Here is a 27356-nt window from a genome sequence, read left to right on the forward strand (position 1 = left end):
ACCTGGTTTATGTCTCTAAACGGCTCAACCTCAGGCTAGCTATGAGTATTAATCAGTTAATATGGCTTGGTTATATTTCTGTCACTCTCATCACAAAATGGTGTAAAATATGTTTTTTTTTTCAAACAGAACCTGAAAACTTAAATTTCAAAGATGTTTAATACATATTGTTTTTCTTGAGGTACGTATACCACAATCCACATAACACAGTTGCTCTGGATCATATGTAATTTCACAGTAAAACCTGATGTCTCTATCATAACGACAAGTTATTTAACACAGATCATAGCATTAGCGTGTTTCGGACATGTTGGACCTTACAGGTTCGATCACAGCCGGCTCGCCCTTCTCGCCCTTCTGTCCGAAGGCTGCTTGAGAACCAGCGACCTGTAGACAAAAAAAGAAGACATTGTTTATATAACAGGTGAAAATATCCAAGAAGCATTTTTAAGTAGAAAGTTTCATTCAATAGTCTGCAGAGGAAATACGTACAACACAGAGACACCAGACTCTACAAATGTTAGTCTTGAAAAGAAAGAACACACATCAGACTTGAAATTAGGTAAAGTTGTCATTGCATCACAATGGATTGCACTGAGTAGTGTGGGTAAATACTTGTTCGAAAGAAAGACAAGTCTGACCTTCTTGGTGGTGTCAGTAGTGGAAATAATACTTAAGATTTATTAGGGGAATGCCTTGACCTCGACATATTCTGTATCTATGTTTGTGGCCTTTACTTTGAAGTATAAAGGGAAATAGCTCCTGAGCTAGCAAGCTAGCTGTGCTGATGAAGTTTGCTGACGAAGCAAACAGAAACCGCTGTCGCTTTTCAAATGTTTTTTGTGGCGGCATGAAAGGTTCTTAGAAAAAAGTAAGAAACTGTTGCATAATAATAATTTGGGAGCACTGTGAGACTGCAACGACGGGCTGAAGATTAGCATTCTAGAGTGAAGGGACGCTGGCTTACATGTTTATTATCAAGGTAAATTATACATTGTACATGTTGCTTGGTGAAAGCCAAGCCCAAAAATTTTGGCAGAAAGTGAAGGCAATAAACCCGAACATCATGTATCTAATAGAGTGAGTGCATGCGTGTGTGTGTGTGTGTGTGTGTGTGTGTGTGTGTGTGTGTGTGTGTGTGTGTGTGTACTGTGCAGGCAGTGCCAATGATGATTTAATGGTTGTCTGCAGTGAACAAAGGGAGCTACATGTTACAGGCTGCTTGTTAAAATAGCAGAGATGAAGAGGGAGGGATTGGGTCCAAGTGCTGAGAGATGAGTGGGTGGGGAGGGGCAGTGGGCTTCCTAGGTATTTATGGGCGTGGTGTAGGTTGGGCCAACATCCACTGATTGTAGGTTGTGTGTGAACAGATGAAGTGTGTTTCTATAGGATGAAGAGAGACGGAAGAGTATAATTAGCCAATATATATGTTTTGATTCTTCAGATGCATGCACTTTTTCTGTAGTAGATTCAAATCGAACAAGAGAAATATCAACACTGAACTACTCCACACTCAACACGTCAATGACATATTGCCCAAACCAAGCCAAAAGAAGTCCATGCACTGGGAGACAGAGGGAGTCCTCTTGTCATGCCATTCATGCACACACCCCTCCGTCGGCGTGGTCGGGGTGCGATACTTACTGTATTTTCAGAAAAGTCGGTTTCGGCAGCGACCCCGGGCCCCACTTCCTCATCATAGGCTGTCGGGGCTTTAGATGGGAGGGGGCCGTACTCATCGTATGTCCCGTAATCATACTTGTTGTCTAACTTGCCCAAGTCATACTCGTTCAGGTCATACTCCTTAAAGTCATACGCCTCAGCACCAGTCTCCGAGTTGTCCCCGGTTTCCAACACAGTGCCGGGCTCCGGAGCGAGAGGAGGGGCTTCGGTGACGTGCGCCCCGATAAAATCCTCTACAGCCTTCCCATTGTTACACAAGTGAAGAAGGAGAAAGTTAACAATCAGCAACTAAACAGGTGAGGTTGTTAGTCATGAAACTGAGGCAAAAATGACTTTCACAGTCCAATGCAAATGAATTCATATCCTATGAACCCCAAAATTCATTGTTTTTGAGATTTTTCTGTGATAGACCAACACAAGGCAGTGCACGACAATTTCCTGAGCAAAAAGAGAAGTTAAAAAGGATAGAGTTTAATTTTTAATTTTTTTTATTTAATCGTACCCTCTGAGTAATTGTTTTGTAAAACCACCTTTCATTCTCTTAGTTTGTCTTTATGTCTCTGCCAGCTTCACACAACTAAAGACAAGAACGGCTCCCGACTCTTCTTTGGAAGATTGCTCAAGTTCAGTAAGATGTCTTCAGGTGACACTTATTGTGAAACAGCAATATATACATGAATGAACTATATTCAAAAGACTGAATCCAAAACATTTCAAAATATAAATTTTCAAATTTATATTTGAAAATTTTTGGCTCTTATTTGGATCTAGATCTGAACTTTGCCCATTCTAGCATAAAACATTCTTTGATTTAAACCATTTTGTTGGCCGCAGCTGTGGCTGTTTGTTTGGAGTTGCTGTGACCTCATTTCCTCTTTTGGCATTCCTGCCATTTGTGTTCCTTGGTTTTCATGATTCTGTTTGTTCACTAATGTTCCCCAACAAAACTTCAAAAGCCTTCACAGGACGTCTGAACTGCGCACTATTAAATGGGTGATGTCTAAAGACACTCGCTTCCACTAGATTTTATTTAGCTGCATCAGACTAAAGGGGACTGAAATGCCATTCTATTTTTGGGTTCAAAAATAGGGAGAATCTTTCTTCTTTTGTTTTACAATTATGCAGAGCTTTGTGTTGGCTCAATCACACAAAATGACATCAAAATGCCTTAAAGTTTGTTATTGTAGGATACTATTATATATCCAAGAGGTATCAAAACCTTTGCAAGGGATTGTAAATGTGACAAAAGCAAACTACATAGATATTAGGCAACAGAAAAAATGAAAACATGACAATGATAACACTTAATTTTTGGATATTACTTGTAGGTTAGTAAAGGTTGGTTGGCTTTGTAACTGCCACATGTCTAACTAAATATGACTAAAAGTAGTAATAAATAAAGTGCTATCATCGATTTGTCAACCGTTCCAAATGGTAGCTTGGTTGACAGCCGTTTTCTTTCTCGTCATGCAGCCATTTTTGTGCCGACTGCAGAGAGAAAAGGCTGCCTGATGCCACGGATCGCTCTCTCACAAATTTGCAAACGCATCAAATCAGTCCGTCATGTTGCATGAAGACATCAGGATTTGACACCCAATGAATCATTGTGTGTTTTAGGAACCTTTAAAGTTGCCTCATGATCTCCGTGTCTGGCATAGACTTACTGTAACCACAGTGACTTGGCAGAAGGTTCTCTCACATTCCAAATGGTGATCACTGTGGCTTTAACCTCGCAGCGCAGCAAAGTAGATGCGATTACACACTTGTTGGAAGTAATCCTTCCTGCCCAATAATTCATTTTAAATACCCGGCATAATCACATCTAATTTGCCAAACAATGAGGTAGCAAAAGCGCGATCATAGCAGGCTGTGAGAGGATTTTCAGGCTGTTGATCATAGTTCTATTTGAAATAATTAGCAGAACTATTGATCAAACTATGTGATGGACAACGATGGGGAATATGTTGGCTTTTTGTGTTCTTGAGTTATTTATAAGGTCACAGAACATTATCTATTTCCACATTCTGAGATATGAGTCAGGCTGGTGATGAGATGCAGCAATGATGAGCCCACAACGAAACTCTTAAAGCCTAAGTTTCCTTTAGTTGAACGTATACTTAGACAATCCAAAAAACAGACAATACAAAGCGAATTGCAAATTATTTCATTTTGTGATGACTGGACTACAACGTCTCACCTATTCACATAGTTTCTCAGATCAGAGTAAAAGATGAAGCATTATGTGTCGAGAAAACTGCTTGCCATAGGAAAACGGAAGCTGGAAACAAAACGGATGAGAATGTATTGGTTGTTGGAACTTGTGAAAATGTGGTGGAAAACCTTACTTTTGTCTTTTATTGCAGCAGAATAAATTCAACCTGAAATGGACTAATTTCTGTACCAACGGAAGAGACATTTGAAGTATTAACAACAGATGAACGTGCCACCTGTGCTTTTCCTTGCCTCACTGATAAAGGGTGCGTTCATGCCATCCCTGTGTAGTCCGCTGCAGTTCGTTTGCCCGGAAAGTCCGGTTCATTTGGGTTGGTGGGAATTTGCAACTGCATCTCTGGTGTGGACCAAAAAAGGGAATGAAACTAAGTCTTGGTTCGATCGAAGTGAACTCTGGTGCGATTTGAATCCACATCCGAATGCAAGACACCACTCCAAAAGCGGTCCAGCGGACTACACAGCAGGGCATTCTGGGTAATTAGTGTGAAAACACCCCAAAAACATCACATTTCTCCAATTGTTTCAGGTTTTAGATTATTCTACAGCAATAAAATTAATTTAAGGCTTTCAACACATTTTCACATAGTGCATGTGTTTTCTTCTCTAGTGTCTAGTGGAGAATATAAATTGTCGCTCTTAAGTACTGCTTAACATATCCCATGTCGATCACAAGTTCAGCTACATACTAGACCTCCAACAAATCAAAAGACACTTTAATTCAGTTGAATGGTTGTGTATTTATCATGTCATACCAGGTTCTCCGTCAAACGGGTCAAACGTCCCAGAACATCAAACAGTGGCTTTTACTTGGAAATGCAGATTGAGAAGGAAGAAAACAAAATTACCTCGCTTGGTCCGCTCGTGGCAACAGGTGACTGAGTCTGAGTACCATCTAGAGTTCCGTAGTCAATGTCTGTATAGTAATCTCCCTCTACATTGTTTAGCTGAATCATGTTGGAAGAAAAGGAAAGAAGAATCTGGGTTAATACAAGGCTCATACAAGAGGTCGATCGAGGGAGGGTCCTCTGGAGTTCACTACACTCTAGGCTACATCTACAGAGGAGAGGTTAGGGGAACTCTACATCCGCCATCATAGATTCTCCCTTCGTTGTTCAGGGCAAATCTTGATCGGATTCGGTTCTTTTTCCCTGGGAGACAAAAGTTTACCCTATAACTGCCTCTGGGTCGCGCCGGTGCTGTGGCCTGGTAGCCCGACGTCGTCTTCTTGTTGTGGAAAAACGTTTTAGCTGGGGATTTATTGGCAGTCGACTTTAAGGGCTTATGCTTAGTTTTAGTGGGGTACTTTTTGGCCGTCTTCTTTTTCATGGAGATGCTACGTTTGGTTCTCTGTAAGGGCTGACGGCGACAAAGACAAATCAAGACAAACAAACATATAACAGCAACAGCAGTCCTCGCAACTCATGCACAGAATCATTATGAATTCATAAAAAATCTGCGCATTGGCTGAACCTGTTCAAAAATCAAAGGCAGGGACGATTAAGTGACACAAAGGATTTATATAAAGTACGCAAGTAGATCTAAACCGGTGCACACTCGTCTTTAAATGCTAGGAGGAACATAATAGATCATGGTACACCACTTTAAAAACTTTTACGGCTTTATTAGAAAATCTGTTCCGTATAATTAAACTGAAAGAGTGAGCGAACGGTTAATGTAAAGCTGTAAGTTGTTGACAAATTGAAAAACAATCCATGTATGTCTAAATGTGAGGATGAAGTATGTCTTGCTTGTTATCCACTCTTTAAGCTTACTGAAATGTCTCCCCACAAGCAAAAGTCATGGACAATATGAAAAATACACATAAAGCAATCCAGACTTCTCAAAAAATGCTATCTTGTTGCATTTTATTCAAGCTGTAGTATATCACTTTAATAAAACATGCGCTTGTTAAAGCTGGCACCACGTCATGACAGTTTGTTATGAGACAGATAATCTGTGAAAAACATCAATCCTCCTCCTCCATCTCCTCCCTGAGCTACGATTACTGGGTAAAGTAATGCACCATTCTGACCAAAAACAACCAATCAGAACCAGGAGGAGGGTCTTAGTGCTGTCAATGAAGCTCATTCACTCACTGCTAAACGTGCTAATGGTGGAGAAACAACATGTCATTACAGGAAAATTGTTCATCTGCTGTCATCGGTAACTATGCTAACTAGACTGAGCATTCACAACAGGCTATGCTAGCTGCAACATAGCACAGAGCAAGGGGAAGAAGCGGTCACATGAGACTGTGATTGACAGCACTAAAACTCTCCTGCCACTGACTAGTTGTTTTAGCACTTTGAGAAAGCAGCAGAAATAGATTTTTTACAGATTATCTCTCACACCACACTTTCACAACATAATGACAGTTTGAACAAATTTGTGAAAAACTGGATTACAAATTGACACTTACCTTTTTCTATCTCTCCCTCCCCCTATATGTATTTTTTATTTTTTTAAAACTGATTTTATAATTTTACTTAGCAGCATAGTAATTGACACAGTCGTTCTTGTTTTCTACTGACTGCTGCTGAACACCGTCAAGCGCTTCATGCAGATCCAGGGGGGTTCAGAGCAAATATGGTTCTCTGCCTTTTGGTCTGGGAGTGGGAACATTCAATTTTTACTGCTGAAAACAATCTTCAAAAACACAATATGATTAATTTTGCATTTGACAGGGCCCCAATTTTTTAGTTTTATTTCTATGAACAAAAAATAAATAAACTGCGAAGGGCCCCCTGTCGGTCAGGGGCCCTTAGAATTGTCATAACTTTCCCCCCTATACGGCGCAGCTGGTTAGATAGAGGAAGCTTAGAAAGCTAAGTCGTAGCTCAGCCTAAGCATGCATACCAGGATTACTTTGATTTATACAAAGGTATCAGTCAGGAGAAGGGTCCAAAAATTATTGGTAATTAATTGGGCAAAACAGAATTGCTGGCACAAACACTGGTTGTGCTCTAGTTATGAAAATAATCTCCAGCATTTTTCGTACAATTTTTTTTCTCCCAGGCTTGAATATTTTCTTTTTAAGAAAAGTCATATGCAGAAAACATAAAATCCTGACTAAAATCTCCAATTTTAGACGGGTTGTGAACACTTCTTAGATCTACTGCGTCTTCAAAACTGTTTGAAGTATCAAGCAAACTCTGTGAAACCTGTAACACCTTCAGCACATCTTTGGAAATAATGTAGGTATTAGATTTGGCGTAGAAGTCAAATTAGCTGCCTTTTCCTAACTATATACCATCCAGCTGATATTCTATTACGCTTACATTATTTTTAAGGAGGTGCTGAAATGCAAAAGCATACTTGAAGCAGGTAGAATCAGCAAAGGCGGCTTCAGAAGGACAGTGTGTGTCTGCATGTGCACGCAGATTCACTCCTCTACTTCTCCATTGTCAGATTGCTCACATCCAGCCATGAATGTGACTTTTGTCAGTCAGAAAATATAGTGGATCGCTTACTCTGACTTTTTTTTTTTTTTTGTTATTTTTGTGCAAAATACACACTGTGATTTTTGAAACACTGAGCGCACATGTAGCCACAACTCAGACGAACAAACAAAAACAGCTTTTCTTTTCGCATTTTTTTTTTTTTTAATTTACCTGTTTTTCAGAGTATTCGTCAGTCGGGACGGAGGCTGTTGGTCCTTCAGGGTATTCATAGAACTGTCTGTAATCTATATCGTCAGTAATGTACTGGAGTGGTTGAGAACGGCAGAGAAGAGACGGAAAAAAGAAGAAGAAGAAGAAGAGTGGGCAGGTTTTAGTTTCTAGCAAAAGCATTAAAAATGCAGAACGTGATTTCAGCGAGAAGATAATACGGTACGCATCATCTTCAGCAGGTCATAACTTCAAACACTTGAAGCCATTAAAGTTTTGTGTTTTTAGGAAAAAGTTCCAAATTACATTTTATGCATTGCGATAAAATGGAGACGTTAACAGCAAAAGCAAATGAAGACTGTATTAATAATTATGTTATTGAACAAAACGTCATATAATGCATTTGTACTCGTTTTACAGTTCAGACTTACAGGTAGACAACCAAAACATGAACTGGATAACTAAATAACAGCTGAAACCTGCTGTGTTGGTCTGAACCTACAAACATGAGCAGATGGAGTGTTTAAAAGGCTCATAAAAAAGCCAAAATTACAAGCTGCATTCAAAGAATCTCGTCATGGAACTTTTCTCACTGGAAGCAGCTGCAAAAACAAAAGGTGAGCCTCGTAGCAACAAGCTCGCCGTCTCAGCGACGCGTAGCTCTAAGGTAGTTCTCATCCTGCGAGTCGTGACCTAGCAAGGCGCCGGAAACGGGGTTGTCGATTTACGGTTCTAAAAGCCTTGGATGATTCTCCCCCACCTGTTGCTGCGTATTTCCAGACGGCTTTTCTACACCTTTTATTAGTTCAAAATAATGACAAATGTGATAGTTTGGAGCGGTTTTCAAACACAAGAGTCTGATTTTCATGTTTTATGTTGAGTCAACTAACTTAGTAATTAACTTACAGTTAACTGGAGTGTTTTGATTAAAATGATAGTGACGCGCTCAAAGGAAAACAAATTCAGAGCCGTTATCAAGTCAAAACTTAACAAAAAAAATTAATATATTTAAGAAAAAAAAAGAAAACCTGTCTGCAAATATGTTTTACCTAGAATTCCTTAAATGGCTTAATTTTGGCTTTAAAAATTTTATATAAAGCTTTGCGGCAAATCAATAAATGTGCACTAAAGGAATGATACGTTATTGCATTTTAGGCAATGACACAATTAGTTTCCGAAAAAAGGTTTGAATTAATTATTTATATGTGTTTCTAGTATGACATTAAATACGCTCAAATAGTCAAATGAAAAATCTACAGAATGTGCCAAATTTCTTAATGCATTTGACTGATTAATCATCAGAATAATCGATGGAACACTCGATTGCTAAATAAATAAAACTCGCCTACTGCAGCTGTACAATTTACTGTAAGGGTTAGTTTAACGAGGAGCTCTGCTTGTTGGCTGACCTCTTCGTCTGGTTCCTGGGCCTGAAGCGAATCCTCGTGCGGTGTGTCACAGTCCGGGCTGTAATGGTCACAGTAGTCATATGCTGCTTTGGGATCAGCGACAATCAGGAGCTGCTGGATGTCCCCCTGCAGAAAACAGAAACATAGGAGTGGGATATTTAAAGTGATCAGAAACTCAGAAATCTGATTCTGTTCCTGTCATTAGCTGCTCCTGTCATTAGCGAATTGCTAAACGTTTGCTCTAACAACGTCAGCCTGCAGGGTGGAAGTTGTTAGTAAATGAAAAAAAAAAAAAAAAAACAGAACTGAATGTTCATTAAGGCGCCAACATTTAGAGTGAGACTCCAGCAGATAACAGAAAGGCTCAATTCATTTATTAGCAGAGTTATTTTATTATTTTGAGCTATTCAACTCAGCACTGGAAACTGATGGATTTGGAAATAATGGGAGCAATTTGAAAATATCTCACTTAAGCAGCTAAAAAACACACTGATGCTGTTTCTTTAAAAAAATGGAAGCAGTGGTTATTGCTGGCAGAAAATGCTAAACACTTTGTAAATAATAGTTGACTACACTCACACAGTGTGAAGTTGCATCAGCTCCTAATATGAAGATGAATGAACTGTCTGAAAACATTTTAAACACTGAAGATGCTGTTTTAGCAGCTTCTAGCAGCAGAGATTTCACAAACTCTTTGAATTTGTTCCAAAATAATAAACACATTCACTCAGTGGTGGGGAAAGCTAGAATCAAACTTACAATATTTCAATCATTTTCAATTCATAATCTCTCCATTTCTAAAGAAAGAACTTCATAAATGTGTTGTCGTGTAAAACCTTTGCAAAACTGGAAACTGAATATTAAACACGTTAACATAACAGTAATACATCCCATTACTGCATTTTTGCATCTGCACTTTGTGCAAATGTGTAATATTACATGATTTATGTGATCATATTTTATATTTCACAACTGCACAATGCGGTTTATGATCCTTTCAAAATACTGTCCATATCCTTTATAACCAAAATGTTGCACCATTATGCTTGACACCACTCGAGCAAAGCGTGGCTTTGTTACTTCGGCCAAAGTACACAGCTCCTCTGTAAGACAGTAAACACAGTAGTGAACGCATGTCAACCGTCTTTGGAGTCTGTAATTGGTTGGACCGAATTCCTGCAGGCTGGTATTTGAGTCGTGGCTTCCTCGCAGACAGCTGATGAGGTGGATTTACAAGCTCGTGTCTGGTCGGGGCCGCTGGCAGGTGAGAACACATACACAGCTGCTAATGCAGAAGGATAAAATCCTGACTCGCGCTGGCGGGAGGACGTTACCTGTTTCGAGAGCGGAGAAGAGTATCAGGATGAAACACATGGAAACGAGGCAGGCTGCAGCACGCCGAAACGACGTGTGTGTACATGTATGCGTGTGCATATCCTCTCTTTGCACAGGAGAAATATATTTTATGGATGTCTAATATGCACTTTAGCGCAACAACCATGTTACTTAGGCATGTTCCAAGAGAAAATAAGCAGTATTCCATAAAACTTTCTCTTTGAAAACATATCCATAAACATCTTTACTTTGGCAGCCCAAAGACTCCACCCAGAACATTCAGCCTATGCACAGTTTGTTCTAACATGAGCTTTGAAAGAGTTTGCCTTCGAGAACAAAAAATAGTCAATCTCCGAATCAAGACATATTACAAAACTTAAATAAATTTGTGCAATTAATAATTCTGTTAATATACAGTGACTTACATAAGTATTCAAAACCTCTTGTCCTGTTACAACCTCAAATACCACTGGTCTTTGTAGGGTTATTATGTAAAATCCATGGATTTTACATAATAACCCTACACAAATTAAGTGCAAGTGAAATAATAAATACATTTCTGGTGTATTTCTTTAACCAAAATAATATCTAAAAGGTTTTAGGTATTAATTAAACACCTAATTAGGATAAAAAGTCCCAATACAAACATATCTAACTGAGCACTAGTCTATCCATCGCCACTAAAGGAAAGAAGCCAATATGACCTTGACGCAAGTAGAGCATTAATCTGAGACACGGCTCAAAATGCTGTTAATAGGCCTCGAGCCAAGAAGCCAAAAGAAAAGATCAAGACTCACTTTGAGTGAGCTTGACTTCACACGTCGAACATGAGTGCTTGAACCCTGAAATAAGTCAGCTTCAACTAGGACACATCTGAGAGCTCCACGTTTGCGCCGGTGGACAAAGTCCGTCATCAGATGATTGCATTTCTGAAGCTTCTCGGTTTCACTGGACAACATTGAACAACAAAAATGACAAATGATCACAAAGAAGTCAAAACAAAGGCTTATAAACTGTGCCGTACGTGTCCATGACGCATCAAAATAAAACCAACAGTTTCTCTTCCACAAAATAAGAGAATAAAACACTCACTGCTACACCTGCCAAGATTGTCACAATAACGTAGGACGCATAGCTAATTAGAATCATCGCACAAAGCCACAAAGACTTAAGAGGGAAGAAAACCGCCAGTAAATTCATGAAAGGAACACCAAGAGGTACACAGAGACCAGAAAAGAGATTAAAACCAAGCAGCCGAAATAGTAAAAGACGTTTTGTGAAGGAAGGCACCTGGGGTTCATTACACTGAGACTGTCAGTCTATCGTTTTATTGTGGGCTGCTGAAAAAAGAGGCCTCTGGTATTGTGGAGCGACGCTACAACTTCGAAAATACTCCTCGCCAGAAAACAGCACTGTGCAGGCGAGCGAGCCTAAATGGCTCTACTGACAGGGGTCAGCGGAGAGATGGGGTGAAAATGAGAAGCAACTTTAAAGTAGACAATGGAGACTCTTAAAACTGTTGGACAAATCTGTCTCACTTTATAAATGTGCTGTCTTGAGTCACATTAGTGCCAGTAAAAGCCCATAGATTTCAAAGCATCATAAATGGAGAATTAGAAGATGCACAAAAGGTAAACTTAAAAAAAATAAATAAATCAACACTTAACAGTTAAAGTTAGGAGAAAAAGTTAAAAAACAACAACGGTCTAATCAATAACAGGATTCAGTGTCTGATTCCTGAAACTGAGCTGCTCTGTTTTAAAAACCAGAACACTACAAAAAAGTATTTTCATTATTTACCAAATCTACTCAGGAGTGCACATCCTCTTTGATTTACTCTACTCAGCAGGTTACTACAGCTGCATTTCCACTAGCCACAAAATTGCAAAAAATTAAATAAATTACCTTAATGGAAACAAGACAATTAAATTCATCTTTTTATTTTATTTTTGTCATATACATTAGCAGAACACAAACATTTATGCACATTTATAATGGAATCGCAGCTTAAGGTATGCAAATACGGAGAGAGAAGGTCAAATGTTACAGCTGTGTAGATGTAGAAATGTTGGATTAGTCCACAAAAGGAATAATCCACAAACCAGCAGTACATCTCCACTAAAATCCTCCTGGGCTTTATAGCCTACAGCAGCGATTAACTGGTTAAATTAAAGCCACACACTAATCAGCATGGCTCTGAAAAACCACAGCCACTTATAATCAGACAAGTCCATGTGGTCTGTACCTACATCTTTCGTGTAATTACAACCCTTGAATTTGTTATGACATTTTGACAAAATTGCCATAGAAATCAATGTGTTTCAGTAGGATTTTTATGGGACAGACCAACATGAAGAAGCACATAATTGCAAAGTGAAAAGAAATTGCATGATTTTTCAAAATGGGAACTAAAAATTGGAGAAACCTGCAGCTGCATATCCTTCGGTTTATGTCTAGAGACTAAAATGTTTGTCTATGACTCTTTGCAAAAAAAAAAAAATAGCTCCAGAACAGTTGGACTGGACAGACGGGTCACGTGAATGGCACTTTAATTGTCTTGCCACGTAGTCAAAACTGAAATTAGATCCGGTCTTTGACTGGGCTAATGTAACAGATGAATATGCATCCTTGTAGAACTAAATTTGTATTTAAGGATGCAATGATATAAAAAATTTTGGGCTGATATCGATATCCGATGTTGATTACAGATGCACAGATCGGGAATTAATAGCTGTATCGGTGTCACTGTCATTTCAAATGACTAAACAAAGAACATTATGGCAAAATTCCTGCTCTCCACCTCCAGAAACATAAACAGCAACAAGGTGTAAATAAACATTGGTTGTTAACATCAGACTAACTCTACTTATCTGACTGATACGATACATTGTAAAAAAATGACCCAAAATGAGCGATAATGACGTTTATGCGATATATTCCTACTTTAATGTTGCGAAACCTTTGTTCTGCTCTCAATCTTTTTGCCTTTGCCTTTCAGAAATGGCCTCCATTGACATCTCCGAATCTTTGTATAAACTCTGACCACCTTCCCTGGCAAAACGATGCTGCCATAATCAAGCTGGAGGTTTCAGCTTGATTAAGCCTGGCGGGTCACCAGGCTTTTGCTTGTGCCCCCACCAGGCGAAGCATTGCTTATTTATATCAGTCTTTTTCAAATGTTTGCATTTTATAAGGCTTTATAGTTGGTGATCAGGTGTTAATCTTCCAATCTTTCAATAACACATGATTATCAAGTAATATTTTCAAAATTTCAGTCAACTTTAAACATTTTTTAACTCAAAAACAAGACAGCCCGCTGAATAGATGACTGCCCTAGCATAGACATGCAAGGTTTTCTGGTAATGTATGTTTTCTATGACGTCCTGCATGTTCATTTTCGGCCTTTGGTATCTTCCTGCCTGGAAAACAGCAAACTGAATTTGTCATTGCTTTCAACAGTTATGAATATATAACCAGTCAGGAAACAAGAACTTGTTTTAAAAATTCTGCCTCTTTTTGCATGCTATTCAATTCTCACGGGTGATAGGGACAGGTAGACAAAACAAGCGGAAACAGATCTAAACTGAAGTGAAAAGTAGGAAATCTGCTGTCTAAAATAAACAAACATGCACACGTGGGGGGAAAACTGTCAGGAAACATCCTTCACTGCGAATATTTCAATCAGAACTCACTGATCGCAAGCAGACAACACCGAACACAAACCACAGTGCATATATGGTCTGATGTTTCCAGGCAACGCTGGTGGCTGAGGCTGCAGCACAATGTACTCCTTCAGCTCAGATGACTGAAAGGCAGCGAATAGGCCCAGGTATGTCTCTACATGTGAACCCGACTCAGGCAGACAGTGTCCGCTGGGCATGAATAGACGGTCTCATACGTTAGGCACATGGGGGAAGGCCTCAAGATGGGAAGGGTACGGAGGGAGGAGGAGGCACGCATGGGGGGAGAGAGAGAGAGAGAGCGATGTCAATATTTGAGGAAATAAAGGAGGCCTGATGGCTGTAATGAAAGACGTCCATTCATACCGGCATGGTCCCTTTGGTGGTCGCTTCCAACTCGAGGCAGGTAGGGCATGAATGGATGTTTATGAAAAATTAAGCGTGGATTCCAAACATACACACACAAAAACTTTACTTGCAATAAAGATGATGTTGTTGTGCTTTTAAATATTACACATATTTAGTCAAAATGTTTAAATTGAGAAATGATTGAAAACAAAAGGAGAAATGTCATCTCCTAAAAAAGTACTGCTTGTAATATCTAGTCAATCAGCTCAGTTATCAGACTGAAGAGTTGTGATTTTTCTATATTATTAAATCACTGAATAATTTGACGTCGTGTCTGAGCGTAGCTTCTCTTTAAAACGGTGTAAAATAGACACAAATATATCCCAGCATGCCAAGGGGTTTTGTGGATCACCGAGAAGAGTAGAAACAGAAGAAAATAGGAGACAGAAAATAAAAGAAAGCATTAGTTATTTTTCCAGCTTCGAAGTTGTTACCGTACTTCTGACCTAACACACTTATGGGTATAGACAATAATACATAAGAAATAAAAAGTGGAAGTGCCACAGGTGTAAGTATCAGAGTATATGTCACAATCCATCCATTCATCATCTATACGGGTCATGGAGGCGGTCATTGGGTGAGAGGTTGCCAGTCCAACACAGGGCAACACTGGGGCAAACAATTGCGCGCGCACACACACACACACACACACACACACACACACACACACACACACACACACACACACACACACGCATACACACACGCATACACACACACACACACACACACACACACACACACACACACACAAACATACACCAAAAGACAATTTAAAGAGACCAACTAGCCTAACAGTGATGTCAGCGGTGTTGAGAAGCAAAATTAGAACCAATGTATGCATCCCAGGCTGGGATTCGAACCCACAACCTTCTTGCTGCAAGCCGACAGTGTTCCCAACTACGTCTGTATGTCACAATCCTTTACTTCATTTTTTATAGTTTTCTTGCGCACGCTTTCAGTTGATGCCTTTACAGACTGAAAGAGGCTGGAGTTTTTTACACTATGATGCATTAAATGGACAGAAAAAAAAATGGTCTGATTTTTCAGAACCGAACCTGATGGTCACCAATCAGAGATGGGCTGATTCCAAACTAACTAACTGTTCAAAACAAGCAATGTGATAAAATACAGTAAACTACAATCCAAAACTAACTTTAGAAGGACTGGAAGGTCAACTTGCATTTGGATGAAATCTTAAAACTAAATTAACACATCAAAAAACTTTACTCTGTAAATTGTTGTCACTAAAAATCCCTCAAAATTTACATAATCCTTTTTTTTTTTTAATGATTTACTGACTTTCTTTTGTTGTAGCCTAATTCATGGTGATGTAGCTGATCTACTACCCTTCCTCTTCATCAAACATCTAACAACCATGCAGCTATGGTACTTCCTAAACAACCTCAGTGTGGCTCTGGATGCAACCACAAAAATTGTGGTTGCAATTTTTGTGAACAAATATTAAGTGCTTCGTAAAAAAACATAAAAATCAATAAATCATAGTTTTACATTTGTGTCTGGCAAAGAAAAGTCAGAAGCAGTAGCTCAGAGAACAGCAATAGTTCATCAGGCTCACGACAGAAGGGTGACCAAATTAATCTAAGCTGCATCAAGACATGCACAATCCTCACAGATTATTTTGCATCTGCAACAAGTTAGACAAATATGTGAAACGTAACCTACATCAAAATCCATCGATTCAGTGTTGCGAGGTTGTAAGATCTTTAAACGGAAGAGAAAGAGCCTTTCGTGTTTAATTATGGAATAACTTTCTGTCTTCAAGATCCTCATAAAACGTCAACTCTGGATGTTCTCTGTTCTTTTGTTTTTAATAGAAACACTTTCTTATTACTTCAAATAAGAGCCAGGGTTTTGTCAACACGAGAAAGTATCTCAGATGATAGATTTGGTGTGCAAATACGACATTATTAGAAACAATTTGTAAAAAGCAAAATATTGCGATTAACACAGGATTTTAGCAGTATTTCTTTAACACAATATTTATGTTTATATAAAAAAAGAAAAGTTGCCCTAATCACAAACTGTATTACAGAGCCTATACTTCCTCTACTTACTGCTCATTTTTCCCTAAAAAGACCTTCACAGATCTGGTTTTTCATATGTTAAAAAAAACATATATATCCAAAATGCTCAGATTTTGGCAAGCAAAGTATTTTAGATGATCCTTAAAAATCAGTAAAACAAACCTTTTAAACTCACTAGAACCGCTTTGAGACAGTCCACCTCTGAAAGCTTTACCTGAAAAACATCCTCATCCAGGATCCTGGTGCCAAACACCGTAATGCCGTTGGTACTGATGGAGCCATGGTCACTCCTGAGCAGAGGCTTGGTGATGTTCCTCGTACAATCCACAATGATGGTGACCGTCTTCTTCTCAACACTGATGGCCACACGGCGCCACCTGGTCAAAGTCAGGAGAAGCAGACGTTACTTGAACAGAAAAGGTAAAGTCCAGCTCTATAAAACACTGTCTGTGGTAAGAAAAATAATGCATTTAGAGAGCAATTCTAAATCTCCTAAACAAATCTGAAAGCTATTAATTAAATGCATGTATTTACAAAGTGTGGTTGACAAAAGGATCCAAGAGCAAAACCCCAAAAAGGAAAATGTCTGACCAATTTTTGTGAACAAAAAATTGAACGGAAATCAAGTCAAGACCGCGAGTCAGGCTGTGAGACTACTGGAGTGTGATGATCTTGGGTTTGAGTTGGTTTGAGGTTTTGTTTCCTTGGTTCATTTTCTTTGATTTGATCAGCCATGTTTCTGTTCTACTCTGGTTCAGTCCTTTGCTAGTGATTCTAGCTTAATGTGTTTTTGTCTTGTGTCCAGTTATTCTTTGTTACTCTAGATTAATTATGATTCTTTGGTCTAGTTATGCATTAACTAGACCTAAAGAACAACAAGTTAGGTCAAGCACTTCCTCCCCTACTCTAAAACCATGCATGTTGGCTGTGTGGTAGACCGGCAGTCTGTCCAGACTGTACGCCTCCTCCAGATCTGTGACTGGTGGGCTCGGTTCCAGCTTCCCAGCAGGGGCTGGTATCGAAACGTATTGAACAAAAAACCACTGCGGCTCAAAAATCCTCATGCACCACAGTAGAAATTATTGATGATCCAAATGGTCGCCTCGGGTCGCATGTGAGTCCGACACCTCAGCTGCCTTTCCACCATTTGTCACTACGTTCAGGAGCTGTTGCATTCCAGGCAATAGCGGACCACATTCTTGGCCCCACACTTTTGCCCCGTTTAGCACAGGATTACACTCATTAAACTCCAAACTTAATCCTCCTTCTGGGTTACTCGGCATGACAGACGTGGTGAACATTGTGGAAAGTGTGTGTCAAGATCCAGGAAGGCCTTTTTCCTGACAGAACCGGAGGTGCAGTCAAAACACTCTTCTAAGGTCGAGGATGAGACCTTTTGCCGTGCCCCGGTTTAGGACGAGAACCTAGAAAGCTTAGATTCCAAAAAGTAGCATTTCTGATCTGATGGTCATTCATTCATTTAACACAGCTAAACCACACAGACACATTCCAGGGCAGGCAATGGAGCTTAGGGAGAAATAAACGTGCACTACCGGGTAAGCTCAACGTTGCTGCACAAAGGATTACTTGTTACCTATACAGCAGGCAAACAAATGCTGACTTAAAGGAATAGTTCAGGATTTCTTAAAGGGGTGTTCTATTAAAAGGTAAGCAGATACAATTTTACTCTCCTCAGACTAGCTGTTAGCATTAGCATCTGAGACCAAGAGAGTTAACTTCTCTAAGTAAGTTATGATCTGGTCATTTGCTTCTTAACAAAACCTCAGTTCAAAATGACCAGAGTATTACTTGATGGTGTCCAAAAATATGGAAGAGATCAGTACAGCGACGTCTTATGTGAAACATTATTTTGCAAATCGTCTATAGAGAATTTTGAGAGGATCGAACTGATTTGATCAGTTTTATCTCTCTTAATGTGAAGCTTAAGTTTACATAGAGATTTTAGAAGAGTTAAGTATTTTTTTCTTTGTCAGAATATTTGCTGTGACTATTATTTCTCAGCACATAAGACAATACACAGTCTGAGTCACTGAGGATTTAGTCCTGGACTGCCTCCAAAACACAAATTGGTCAAATCCTCTGTTGAGGACATAATTTCATAGACAGAAATTCTTAAATGGTATATAATTTACTAAGAAAACTAGCTGAAAAGAACAACATTTCCAAGGCTTTTAAGTAACATTTTAACACTTCAGGTTATAACAGCGCTAGACATGAACACAAATTTTAAAGACAAAAAAAAAGGACAGAATCTACTTGTGATTTTACAACTCCCAAAAGCTCCAATATGCTAAGTCATTTCATCCTGCACTGGTACGTGGGCTTTTTTCAGCTTCAAATATCTGAGTGACAACTCAGCTGGGAGTGGATAATCAGGTTTTCTCCCCAAGGTTAGAAGAACTGTTTCTGGTTTGGGTAAGGTAATCCAAGGGGGCAGAAAGGAAAGGTAGAGCTTCTTCTATCTCCTCCTAGCTTCCCCCGCTCTAAAATAACAGAGGCAGGGAGTTCATGGATGAGGTCAGTTTGCCCATAACAGCCCTGCTGAGGCCCAGTAATCCAACGTCTTCTCGTCCCTGACTTGTTTTGTGCCCACAGAACCCTGACGAGATGGATAGTCCAGTCGTGACAACCTGTGCCGCAACAGGACTGGCTTCCTGCTTTAAATCAAGACTTAATGGAAATCTAAAACAAAAAAAGAAAGAAAGAAGGAAAGTGCAAACACTGTGTTAAATTTAATACGAATAAATATGGACTCAGTATTTTTGTCATTGTGAGCACTTTTCAGCTTTTGTGAATGTGAATTGTTTTCATGGAGAGAACTACAGATATGCCAGTTTGTGCGTTATCTAATTTATTTGAGAAATCCCTCCTTATTTTTGAAATGAGGATGAAGCAGTTCTTGAGTTTCCTTGTTGTGTCAACAATGTCAATTCATGAAGATTTCTCATCAGGTTAAGTAGTTAGCAATAAAAAAGCCTCATCACTCCAATTGCTTATGTGGAACCATTTCTCAGAGTAAAACAAGGCGGTGAAAAATGCTGACATGTATTGGATTCACTTTAAAATATAAATTTATTGAAATTTGTTATAAATAAATAAACAAAAAAAGTTTTACCAAAAATACTGCAGTGATCATGCCTTGTCTTGCCTTTGTGAGATGTAACATGAAAACACATTTACGATCAAATCAAATGACTAATGCATCAAAGGAAGAAACAACTGCAAGACCATCTGTAAAACATCTGGAGCCGTGGTCACTCCGACACAGCTGTAAAAACAGCATTGAAACAAATGTTATTTCTTGCATTGCTTCCCGTGCAAAATCTGAGACCCCTCAATTGGCTGGAGTTCATGTTATGCAAATTTCTCTGTATTACCATCATCCGTAAGTCCAGACCTATCTTTCTGAGCGTAAACAGCCCTTAATCGAATAATAAAAAATAAAGATGTACATACTTTCCATTAGAAAGGTTGAGAGAGGTGAACAGGGGGTAGTCCTCCGGGGTTGGCTTGCCGGTTTGGTCTTCGTACAGGAAAGCAGGTGAGCGTCCCACCTCTACACCGAGCTGCTGAACTCCTTGCTCATTGTAAATGGACAGCAAGAAGGACTGGAGGCCAGACTTGGGGCGCACGGTGGTCAGGATGGAGAAATCCTCAGGAAAAACACCACCTGGATGGAAAACAGAAGGATGGACCAGCCAAGTGAGGTTTTTACCGGAGCACGTTGGGTAACTGCAACCGACTAAGGTAGTTCTAGTTTTATGATGATTTATGTGAAAGTTTTGTATCTTGTGGTCACATTTCTACTAAATCTGCACATCAGCATATGCAAGACGAACTAAAAACAAAGGGGTTCATCTTACCAGGGAACAGCTGTGAGGTGGGAGCACTGATCTGGATCTGCCTGGCGATTCTGTAGGCTGAGTCTGACTTCGATGCTCTTCGGTTTGCACAAAATCCCGTTACTTTTGTCACTCCTTCGGGGTAATTTTGAAATCCTAACGCTTTTAAGACGTCCACTGGCTCTGCTGTTCAAAGAGGAAATGGAACATCAGTTCGTTGTACTCAAGACTTTCTGATTTCATTAGACTGTGTAAATAAAATGAAGAATTTTAACTTCAAGTTTTTATTTTTTGCCACAAGAGACAACATGCAACATTTACAACATACCAAACCCACAGGTTCAAACAACAGTGGAAGAAAAATGTTGAAAACACTTTGGTGAGCATGAGTGAGCATTTTCTAGGTCGGAATACGAAGAGTTTGTTTTTTGGGGGTTTTTTGTAGCGGAGGTCATATGTTTTTGTCTGAGCCAGTCATGGATCAGTTTGTCTCTGTGCTGATTCACATCCCAATGCTGTGACTGTGCGTAACTTTTTTTTTGTCACGCTCCACTTTCACTTTGTACCTGTAAACAAACCACACATGTAGATAACCACTGCAGTTGACTTTTCTTGGTAAATTAGCATTTTCGGTCAATTACGGAGATCAATATCTGTGAAAGTTTTCAAATGAAATAGACGTTTTCTTTTTCTGAATAGCTTAGATTCAGTTCAATTTCTGTTGACTGTTTTTCTAATCATTGTTCAGACCGGAACGACTAACATGCCTCATAATGACAGAATATGACCCGGTGGATGGTGGAACAAAAAGTCCGGATAATCAACCCAAATGTCAAAAGCGAATAATGGAGAAAGATGAACTGACCATTTTTATTTCTTTACAAGACATAAAACTTTGAATGGCATGAAGACTATTAATAATAACATTATCTTGCCAAGTGAAAATTTGAGTATCATCCTGATGAAGTGCTGAGGTAAATCATTCATACTTTTCTAAATAGCTATGCTAGGAAGTGCTGCAGCCAGACAGGAAATAACTGAGCATACCAAGCACCATAACGAACAAAGTAGCAACAGAGTTGGAGTTGTATCACACCTGAATAGGTTTTCTTTGATAAGGCTCTTCAATCCGCTGCACTTCACATAAAGAAGCCTGTGTGAGTTCCCACAAAATCCCCTGGGAAGCATCATCATTATTCTCAGGCTAACTCCTCAGTGTAACCCGCTAGCTTGAAGACAAGCTAAAGCTTGACATTACTGTCTGGGAAACAACCAAGCCAAACAAACTAAAACTACACTTACTGCAGGTTTCACTTCCATAATTATACAACAACCTGATCAGACTTGAAGTAAAATGTTATAAGGTAGAATGACGCTGATATTAACTTTAATGTGTGTCAGTGGACGGTCTCAATCACTTTGATTCACACTAGCAAACGTATGTTGACTGCTCAAGCTAATGTTAGCTGTTTAAGTTCGAAATAGTGGACACATGCTAATGCTACCTAGCTTTGGTCAACAAGCAAAACAAAAAGGCTTGCCACGTACAAGGAATAAAGAAATATCATGTTCAAAAGAAAAGAAAAAAAAACATCAACAGTGTTTCCTTTCTACATTAGCATTAGCAACCCTTTTCTTCCAGCTGCTATAACGAAACATGGCCTCCATCTATGTAAGCTAACAAAGTTTCTGCCTCCTTCCATCGTTTTCTCACCAGAACGTTTCAGAATGTCAAACAAATTTTAACATCACAAAAAGTTGAATAAATAAAATTTGTTTTAAAATGCAGTTTTATAAAACATGATCAGGGTTATTTATTTATTTTTAAAAAAGCATCTAAACCTATCTGGCCCTATGCAAAAAAAAAATGTAATTTCTGTTAGTTCAAGGTTTGTAAACACTTAGAGAAAACCTGCAGTGAACCTGCTCACCAACGGCAAACAAATCAAAAACTCATTCAGGAGGTCACAAAAAACTCATAGCAAGACCTAAACTTCTGCAGGGCTCGTCTGCGTTAGAGAAAATCAATTTTTATTATTCAGTATTAAGAAACTGAGAGATCCAAGGCCAAAACTGCTGCCAACAACAAAAGGTCTGTTTCACATTTACTAAAAGACATCTTGATTTGATGTTATTGAATAAATATTCTGTATGCTGAAGAAAAAAACTAAGTGGAACTCTTTGTAATGTGTGCATTCTGTTACAGCAGGTATAAAACACACATTAAAAATAACTTTAAAAAGAAATCATTATGCTAACATTCAAAATTGGTGACGGTAGTGTAATGATCTGGGTTTCTTTGGCTACTTCTTTCTTGAGGGAATCAATAATTCTGCTCTTGAGCAAAAAGTCCTGAAAGAGTTTGCCAACTTCAGCTCAACCGCATTCGGTTCATGTAGTAGACGAACAACAAGAAACAAATTTTTGCAGAGTCCTAGTCAAAGTCCAAACTTCAACCTCACTGGGCTGATCTGACATGACTTTAAATAGCAAGTCCAAGCTTATCGAAACAAAACTACCTTTTGAACTTGCTCTGCCTCTCTTTCCATACAAAAATGTGTTTGATGATCTCAAATATTCAACGGTGACAACAAAAAAAAGCAAAAATAGAAGACATAAATGGCCAGACACATTACAGCACTGTATGTTTCATCGTCTGCGTTCATCTCATTACTGCCTGCCAATAGTGCATGCAACAAGAACAGACCTGCTTCAGCCAATACATCATGCACCATGTAAAACCCTGCAAGCCAATCAGCATCAGGCTGCATTTAGTCAAAGGCAGACATGACTGTCATCTCTTAAGCATTTTCCTCTCAGCTAGTAAAAATGAGTACCACCTGCATGTGCCCACATTGAGTTAACTTCCACATAAGCAGATTACAGCAAGTAATCATAACATGCATTTAAGTCAAAGCGGCATTACTTCCAGTCTGTTTGAATGCTGAAATACTAACAGCAGCAATAACAGCTTCAGGATGAATCAGTTAGGTCAGCCATAAATTAATTAATTGCATGATAAATGAAAACGAGCACAATAATTTCCATTTGCATAATTGATCATTTTACTCTTTCTACCAAAAACTGTTTTGACAAAAGTCTTCAGTTTGGTCTCAACTTTTTTGAAGAACATTTTTGTCTACAGAGAGTTCACAATTCATTTGATTTGTTTTGCTTATTTACTTTAAAATATAAATTTTATATATTTAAAATATTGTCCACTTCCAATATTTTTTGAGAATTCAAGGTTTAATGATCTTTGAGAAAGTGTTCTTCTATTTCTACGTCATTACCATTATATTCCCTGAAAAAGGTCTCCACGCAACAATATTATCGTTTATTGCGATGTCTTCTGGGACAATTTATCGTCCAGGAAGGTTTGTTATCATGAGATGCCTGGAACCAGGTGACCTCTCTCTGAGTTTGTGCACAGAAACTCAGAGGCTGCAGCTTGTGCAGCCTGCGACCCTCACACCGAGGTGTTGAGAAAACACAAACACGGGCCAATCCATTAAGGCGGCCCAAATGAGTGTGTGCAGGCTTTGAAAGGCTGCACCTGATGAGTCGGTGCGTTTGCCCTTAGGGAGAAGCAAACAGGCCGCATAGCTGAAGGAAAACTCTTTAGACTGCACAGTAGGGAGGATTAAAATAGACCGTCTCTTCTGTTCAAGCATATACAGACTTGGGAGGTGTGAAACAATGGGAGGAGCAGCTTCTCTTCAACTCGAGATTGGATAGCACCTGCACCATGTTCATGATGAAACCCCTATCTTCTTAGAGATAACAGAAGAGCATTTCTCTGGGATGAAGCCAAAGAAATCCGAGTTCGACAAAACCAAAACAAACAGGAAGCGTTAATGTTGTTTTTTACACCTTAACAGCGAGGTAAATCAGTAACAAAAAAAAAAACAAAAACCCACACACACAGGTGAAACCTTTTCACCTGCAGCTCCCTGAGACTCTAACACTGACTTCCGTCAGAATGTCTCTCCCTTCATATATAACCCCGTACCCCTCCGCCCTCTTCCCCCAGCTCTCCCTCCTCTCCTCTGGCTTCCTTCGGCTTCCATCATGCTGCCGGCTAAAACAAGACGGCTTTATGCTGAGTGTCATACCAAGGAAATTTCACTCAGACCTACCCAGTTTTTCAAAGCATTCCTTCTCTCCACTCTCCCCTACTTAGGTTTTCCTCGCATCAACTCATGCTAATATATGCCTCCCTGTAGAAAAATTAAATAAATCAGCATTTGTGTATATGGTAAAGCAAAAACCTTAGTTGTCACAGCTATAAAGAAGTTTTGAATTCTGACTCGAAACATCTATTTGTACTTTATCTGGCGGACAAACAGATTGTCTCCGACCGGGAGGTCAAACGCCATAAATCCATCGATGCTTCAGTGGGCAAAGCTCTGAACTTCCCAGTTGAACATATTAAGCAAAGTCCTCTTAAAATGCAAACTTTTTTTTTTTTTTCGTCTTTTTGTTGGAATGCGCATCTGAGCTTGTGCCCCGGGGGCTGAGAAAACGTGTCTGTACACTGCTGAAGCGCCCTGCAGAAACTGCTCTGGCTGCTATAAACAGCTCTGGAGCGACTGACTGGCTGAGACAGAGGAACACAGATGGGCCCTGCAGCGGCACACTTGAAAACGTATATATGAAGAAGCAGGACCTGGAGAGGTGAGACTTCGCAAATCCGGCATGCAGTTCCAGCAATCATCCAGCAGGATGCATCGGCAGCGAGCCAATTTAGATGCTACACCTAATTTAACTCGATGTTAAGTGAAACCGACTCCAATTTGTCGAGTTATTGTCGCAATTTCCTTTGAGATCCTTTAATAGTACAACAAATTAAATGGTTGCGTCATATGTTCCGCCAAATTAAACCTCAGTTGTCCAATGTGTGAGGCCTGAATAATCTTGAGCCATGCGACTACAGTGCCTATTATGACTGTGGGCTACCTCTTCATGCAGGCCCTGCCCTTTGAAGGCTCCGAAATCATAGGGAAGTGCAACAAGGACCGTCATCAAATAAGCGCTCAGTACTTAGAGGGGAAGCGGTCCCACCAATCACACAACCCAGCCTTGTCCTGCAGCCTACCAAGCAGCAGAGTGCAAAGTTGGAGAGAGACGAGGGGTGTGGGGGGGTGGAGGTAGGGTAGCGGGCCAGTGACTGGGCCTTTAGTGTGGCCCAGGGCAGCATGGAGATAGGGTTCGTCTGCCTGACCTTGTGTAACCCCTCTGGCAAAGAAAAACAATAAACCTCATCCCAGCAGTTTGGAGTTATCCCAGCGCCGTGTGCCAACAGACTGCCTGCCATGTGGGCCAAGAAAAATTGCAGGTTGCATCATAGCCTTCAATTAATCACCCATCCTGTCGGGCCTATATCCTCTTCGGGTCATGGCACTACACCCACTGAAGCATTATATGGAGGTACTGTCAATTAAAGTGAGTCTAGACTTGCAATTTCACATCCGGATGGGGGTGACATTCTTGCCACTCCATACAGACATTATCAGGAAAGCATGGATGCTGTTCGATATCGCCAACTGATTACAGTTCCCTCGCATTTTCATCAAGCTGCTCTTCCTTTCCCAACATCAGGATGACCATCCCGCTCTCCTTACCATCTTGAGCACTGAGCACTCTGCAAGGGATGTGGCCCCAGAAGGCAACCAAAGTCCACACAAAGTGGCCAAATGCCTTATGAAGAAGCAAAGTTTTCATGCAGTACCTATCAAAGTACTGCATCCGAGCAGCCCTTCACAATACATGGAAGATGTCATCAAAATGAAGGGTCCAACAAACGTCCACCCAGCTAACCTCGTCCACATCCACCCAGAGCACCTCCACTCTTAACACAGAGGTGTCTGAGAGATGAAGTGACTCTTTAAAGAAAAGAAAATGAGAAAGCTGCTCTGCTCCAGGGTCTTTCTAAGCGCATACCAGCGGCTTAGGATCAATTTAACAGAGCGAAATGTTTCATCCTCTGGGCAGACGTAAACATGAGTTTTCTTTTCTTTTCTTTTGGAAACCGAGACAGAACACTTTAACGCACTCGTCGTCTCCGGCAGAAGAGCGCTCCGCTGTCTGCACAGCCGCGCTGCCGCAGGTGTCCACAATACAACTCGCAAACCTGTTGCTGCTGCGCCCAGGTGAAAAAGTCCGACTCTCGACCCCCTTTCCTCATCCGGCCAGCGCTCCGTCTCAGCCCCAGCTCACACCTCAATACGCCTCTCCTCTCGTTGTTGCTTACCTGCTCTGACACAAGCAGCCTGCAGAAGCAGCGTTAAAGTGATGAATGCAGTTCTAGTGGAATCCATAAGCCAACGTTTCGTTTTCCACCTTGTGGACCACCGCTGCATCTCCATGTTCGGGGGTCCCGCAAAGTGAGCGCGACTTCGGGTGACTTTTTTTTGGTCTGTTTTTTTTTCTTCTTCTTCTTCTCCTTCTTCTTTTTTTTGTTTTGACGTCCCTTCCACGATCCCGGGTGAAAAATGGAAACTTTCCTACAGAGGAGCCATATGTGTGTGTGTAGGGGGGGAAGTTGAGGGGAGGAGGGGGGGGCAGAGCCTCTTCTCTCCACCACAAAGAGGGGCCAGATCCTCTTTCCCGGCGCCCAGCCTGCACAGTGAAGGTAGCGGGGCTTTGACGAAAACGCACACCAAGCGCAAGCCGCTCCACTCCGTGCGTCCCCCGCGACAGGGAGGGCTGGACAAGCTCCCGCAAACCGGTGCAGCGATTACACTGTGGGGTGGGGGACAAGTCGACCAGCCCCCGGTTGACAAATCACGGGGCTGGAAGCTCTCCTCCGGGTCCACCCATTGGCTCCGTAACGCGCCCCGGTAGTCCTATCCGAGTGCATGTGCATTCAAAAGTGGCAAAGTTCATAAAACTTAAAAAGCAAACAAACAAAACATACAAAGTGCTTGAAGAGTCTCATTAAACATCCATATCACTCATAATGGAAGGTCAGAGCAAATGTACATAGTTTGCTCAAGTTGGCTGACAAGATTGATTTTTTTTGTTTTTTGACGAAAAAGTTAAATGAAATAAAAATGAAATACTCCAGGTGGAATTGGAATGAAACAAA

The 27356-nt window shown here is 40.2% G+C and overlaps 1 protein-coding gene across 4 annotated transcripts in view; it reads right to left on the minus strand.

Moving 5' to 3' along the window:
• The window catches only part of col11a1a (collagen, type XI, alpha 1a), an 85991-nt gene extending 59012 nt beyond the window's left edge, over positions 1–26979 (minus strand). The window contains exons 1-9 of one of the 4 annotated variants that reach the window (XM_055037575.1): positions 26520–26979; positions 20288–20449; positions 19881–20094; positions 16618–16780; positions 8933–9058; positions 7527–7619; positions 4761–4859; positions 1645–1923; positions 322–387 (exon numbers count right to left, since the gene is read on the minus strand). In XM_055037575.1, coding sequence (XP_054893550.1) covers positions 322–387; positions 1645–1923; positions 4761–4859; positions 7527–7619; positions 8933–9058; positions 16618–16780; positions 19881–20094; positions 20288–20449; positions 26520–26634 — 1317 coding nt within the window. In that variant the 5' untranslated portion in view covers positions 26635–26979. Of the gene's footprint in view, positions 1–321; positions 388–1644; positions 1924–4760; positions 4860–5082; positions 5272–7526; positions 7620–8932; positions 9059–16617; positions 16781–19880; positions 20095–20287; positions 20453–26519 lie in introns of all 4 variants that reach the window. The other 3 variants (XM_055037574.1, XM_055037576.1, XM_055037577.1) reach the window with 3 other exon arrangements.
• Positions 26980–27356: the final 377 nt, after the last annotated feature.

Source organism: Poeciliopsis prolifica, unplaced genomic scaffold, assembly GCF_027474105.1.
Source record: "Poeciliopsis prolifica strain line A6 unplaced genomic scaffold, Auburn_PproV2 SCAFFOLD012, whole genome shotgun sequence".
NCBI lineage: Eukaryota > Metazoa > Chordata > Actinopteri > Cyprinodontiformes > Poeciliidae > Poeciliopsis > Poeciliopsis prolifica.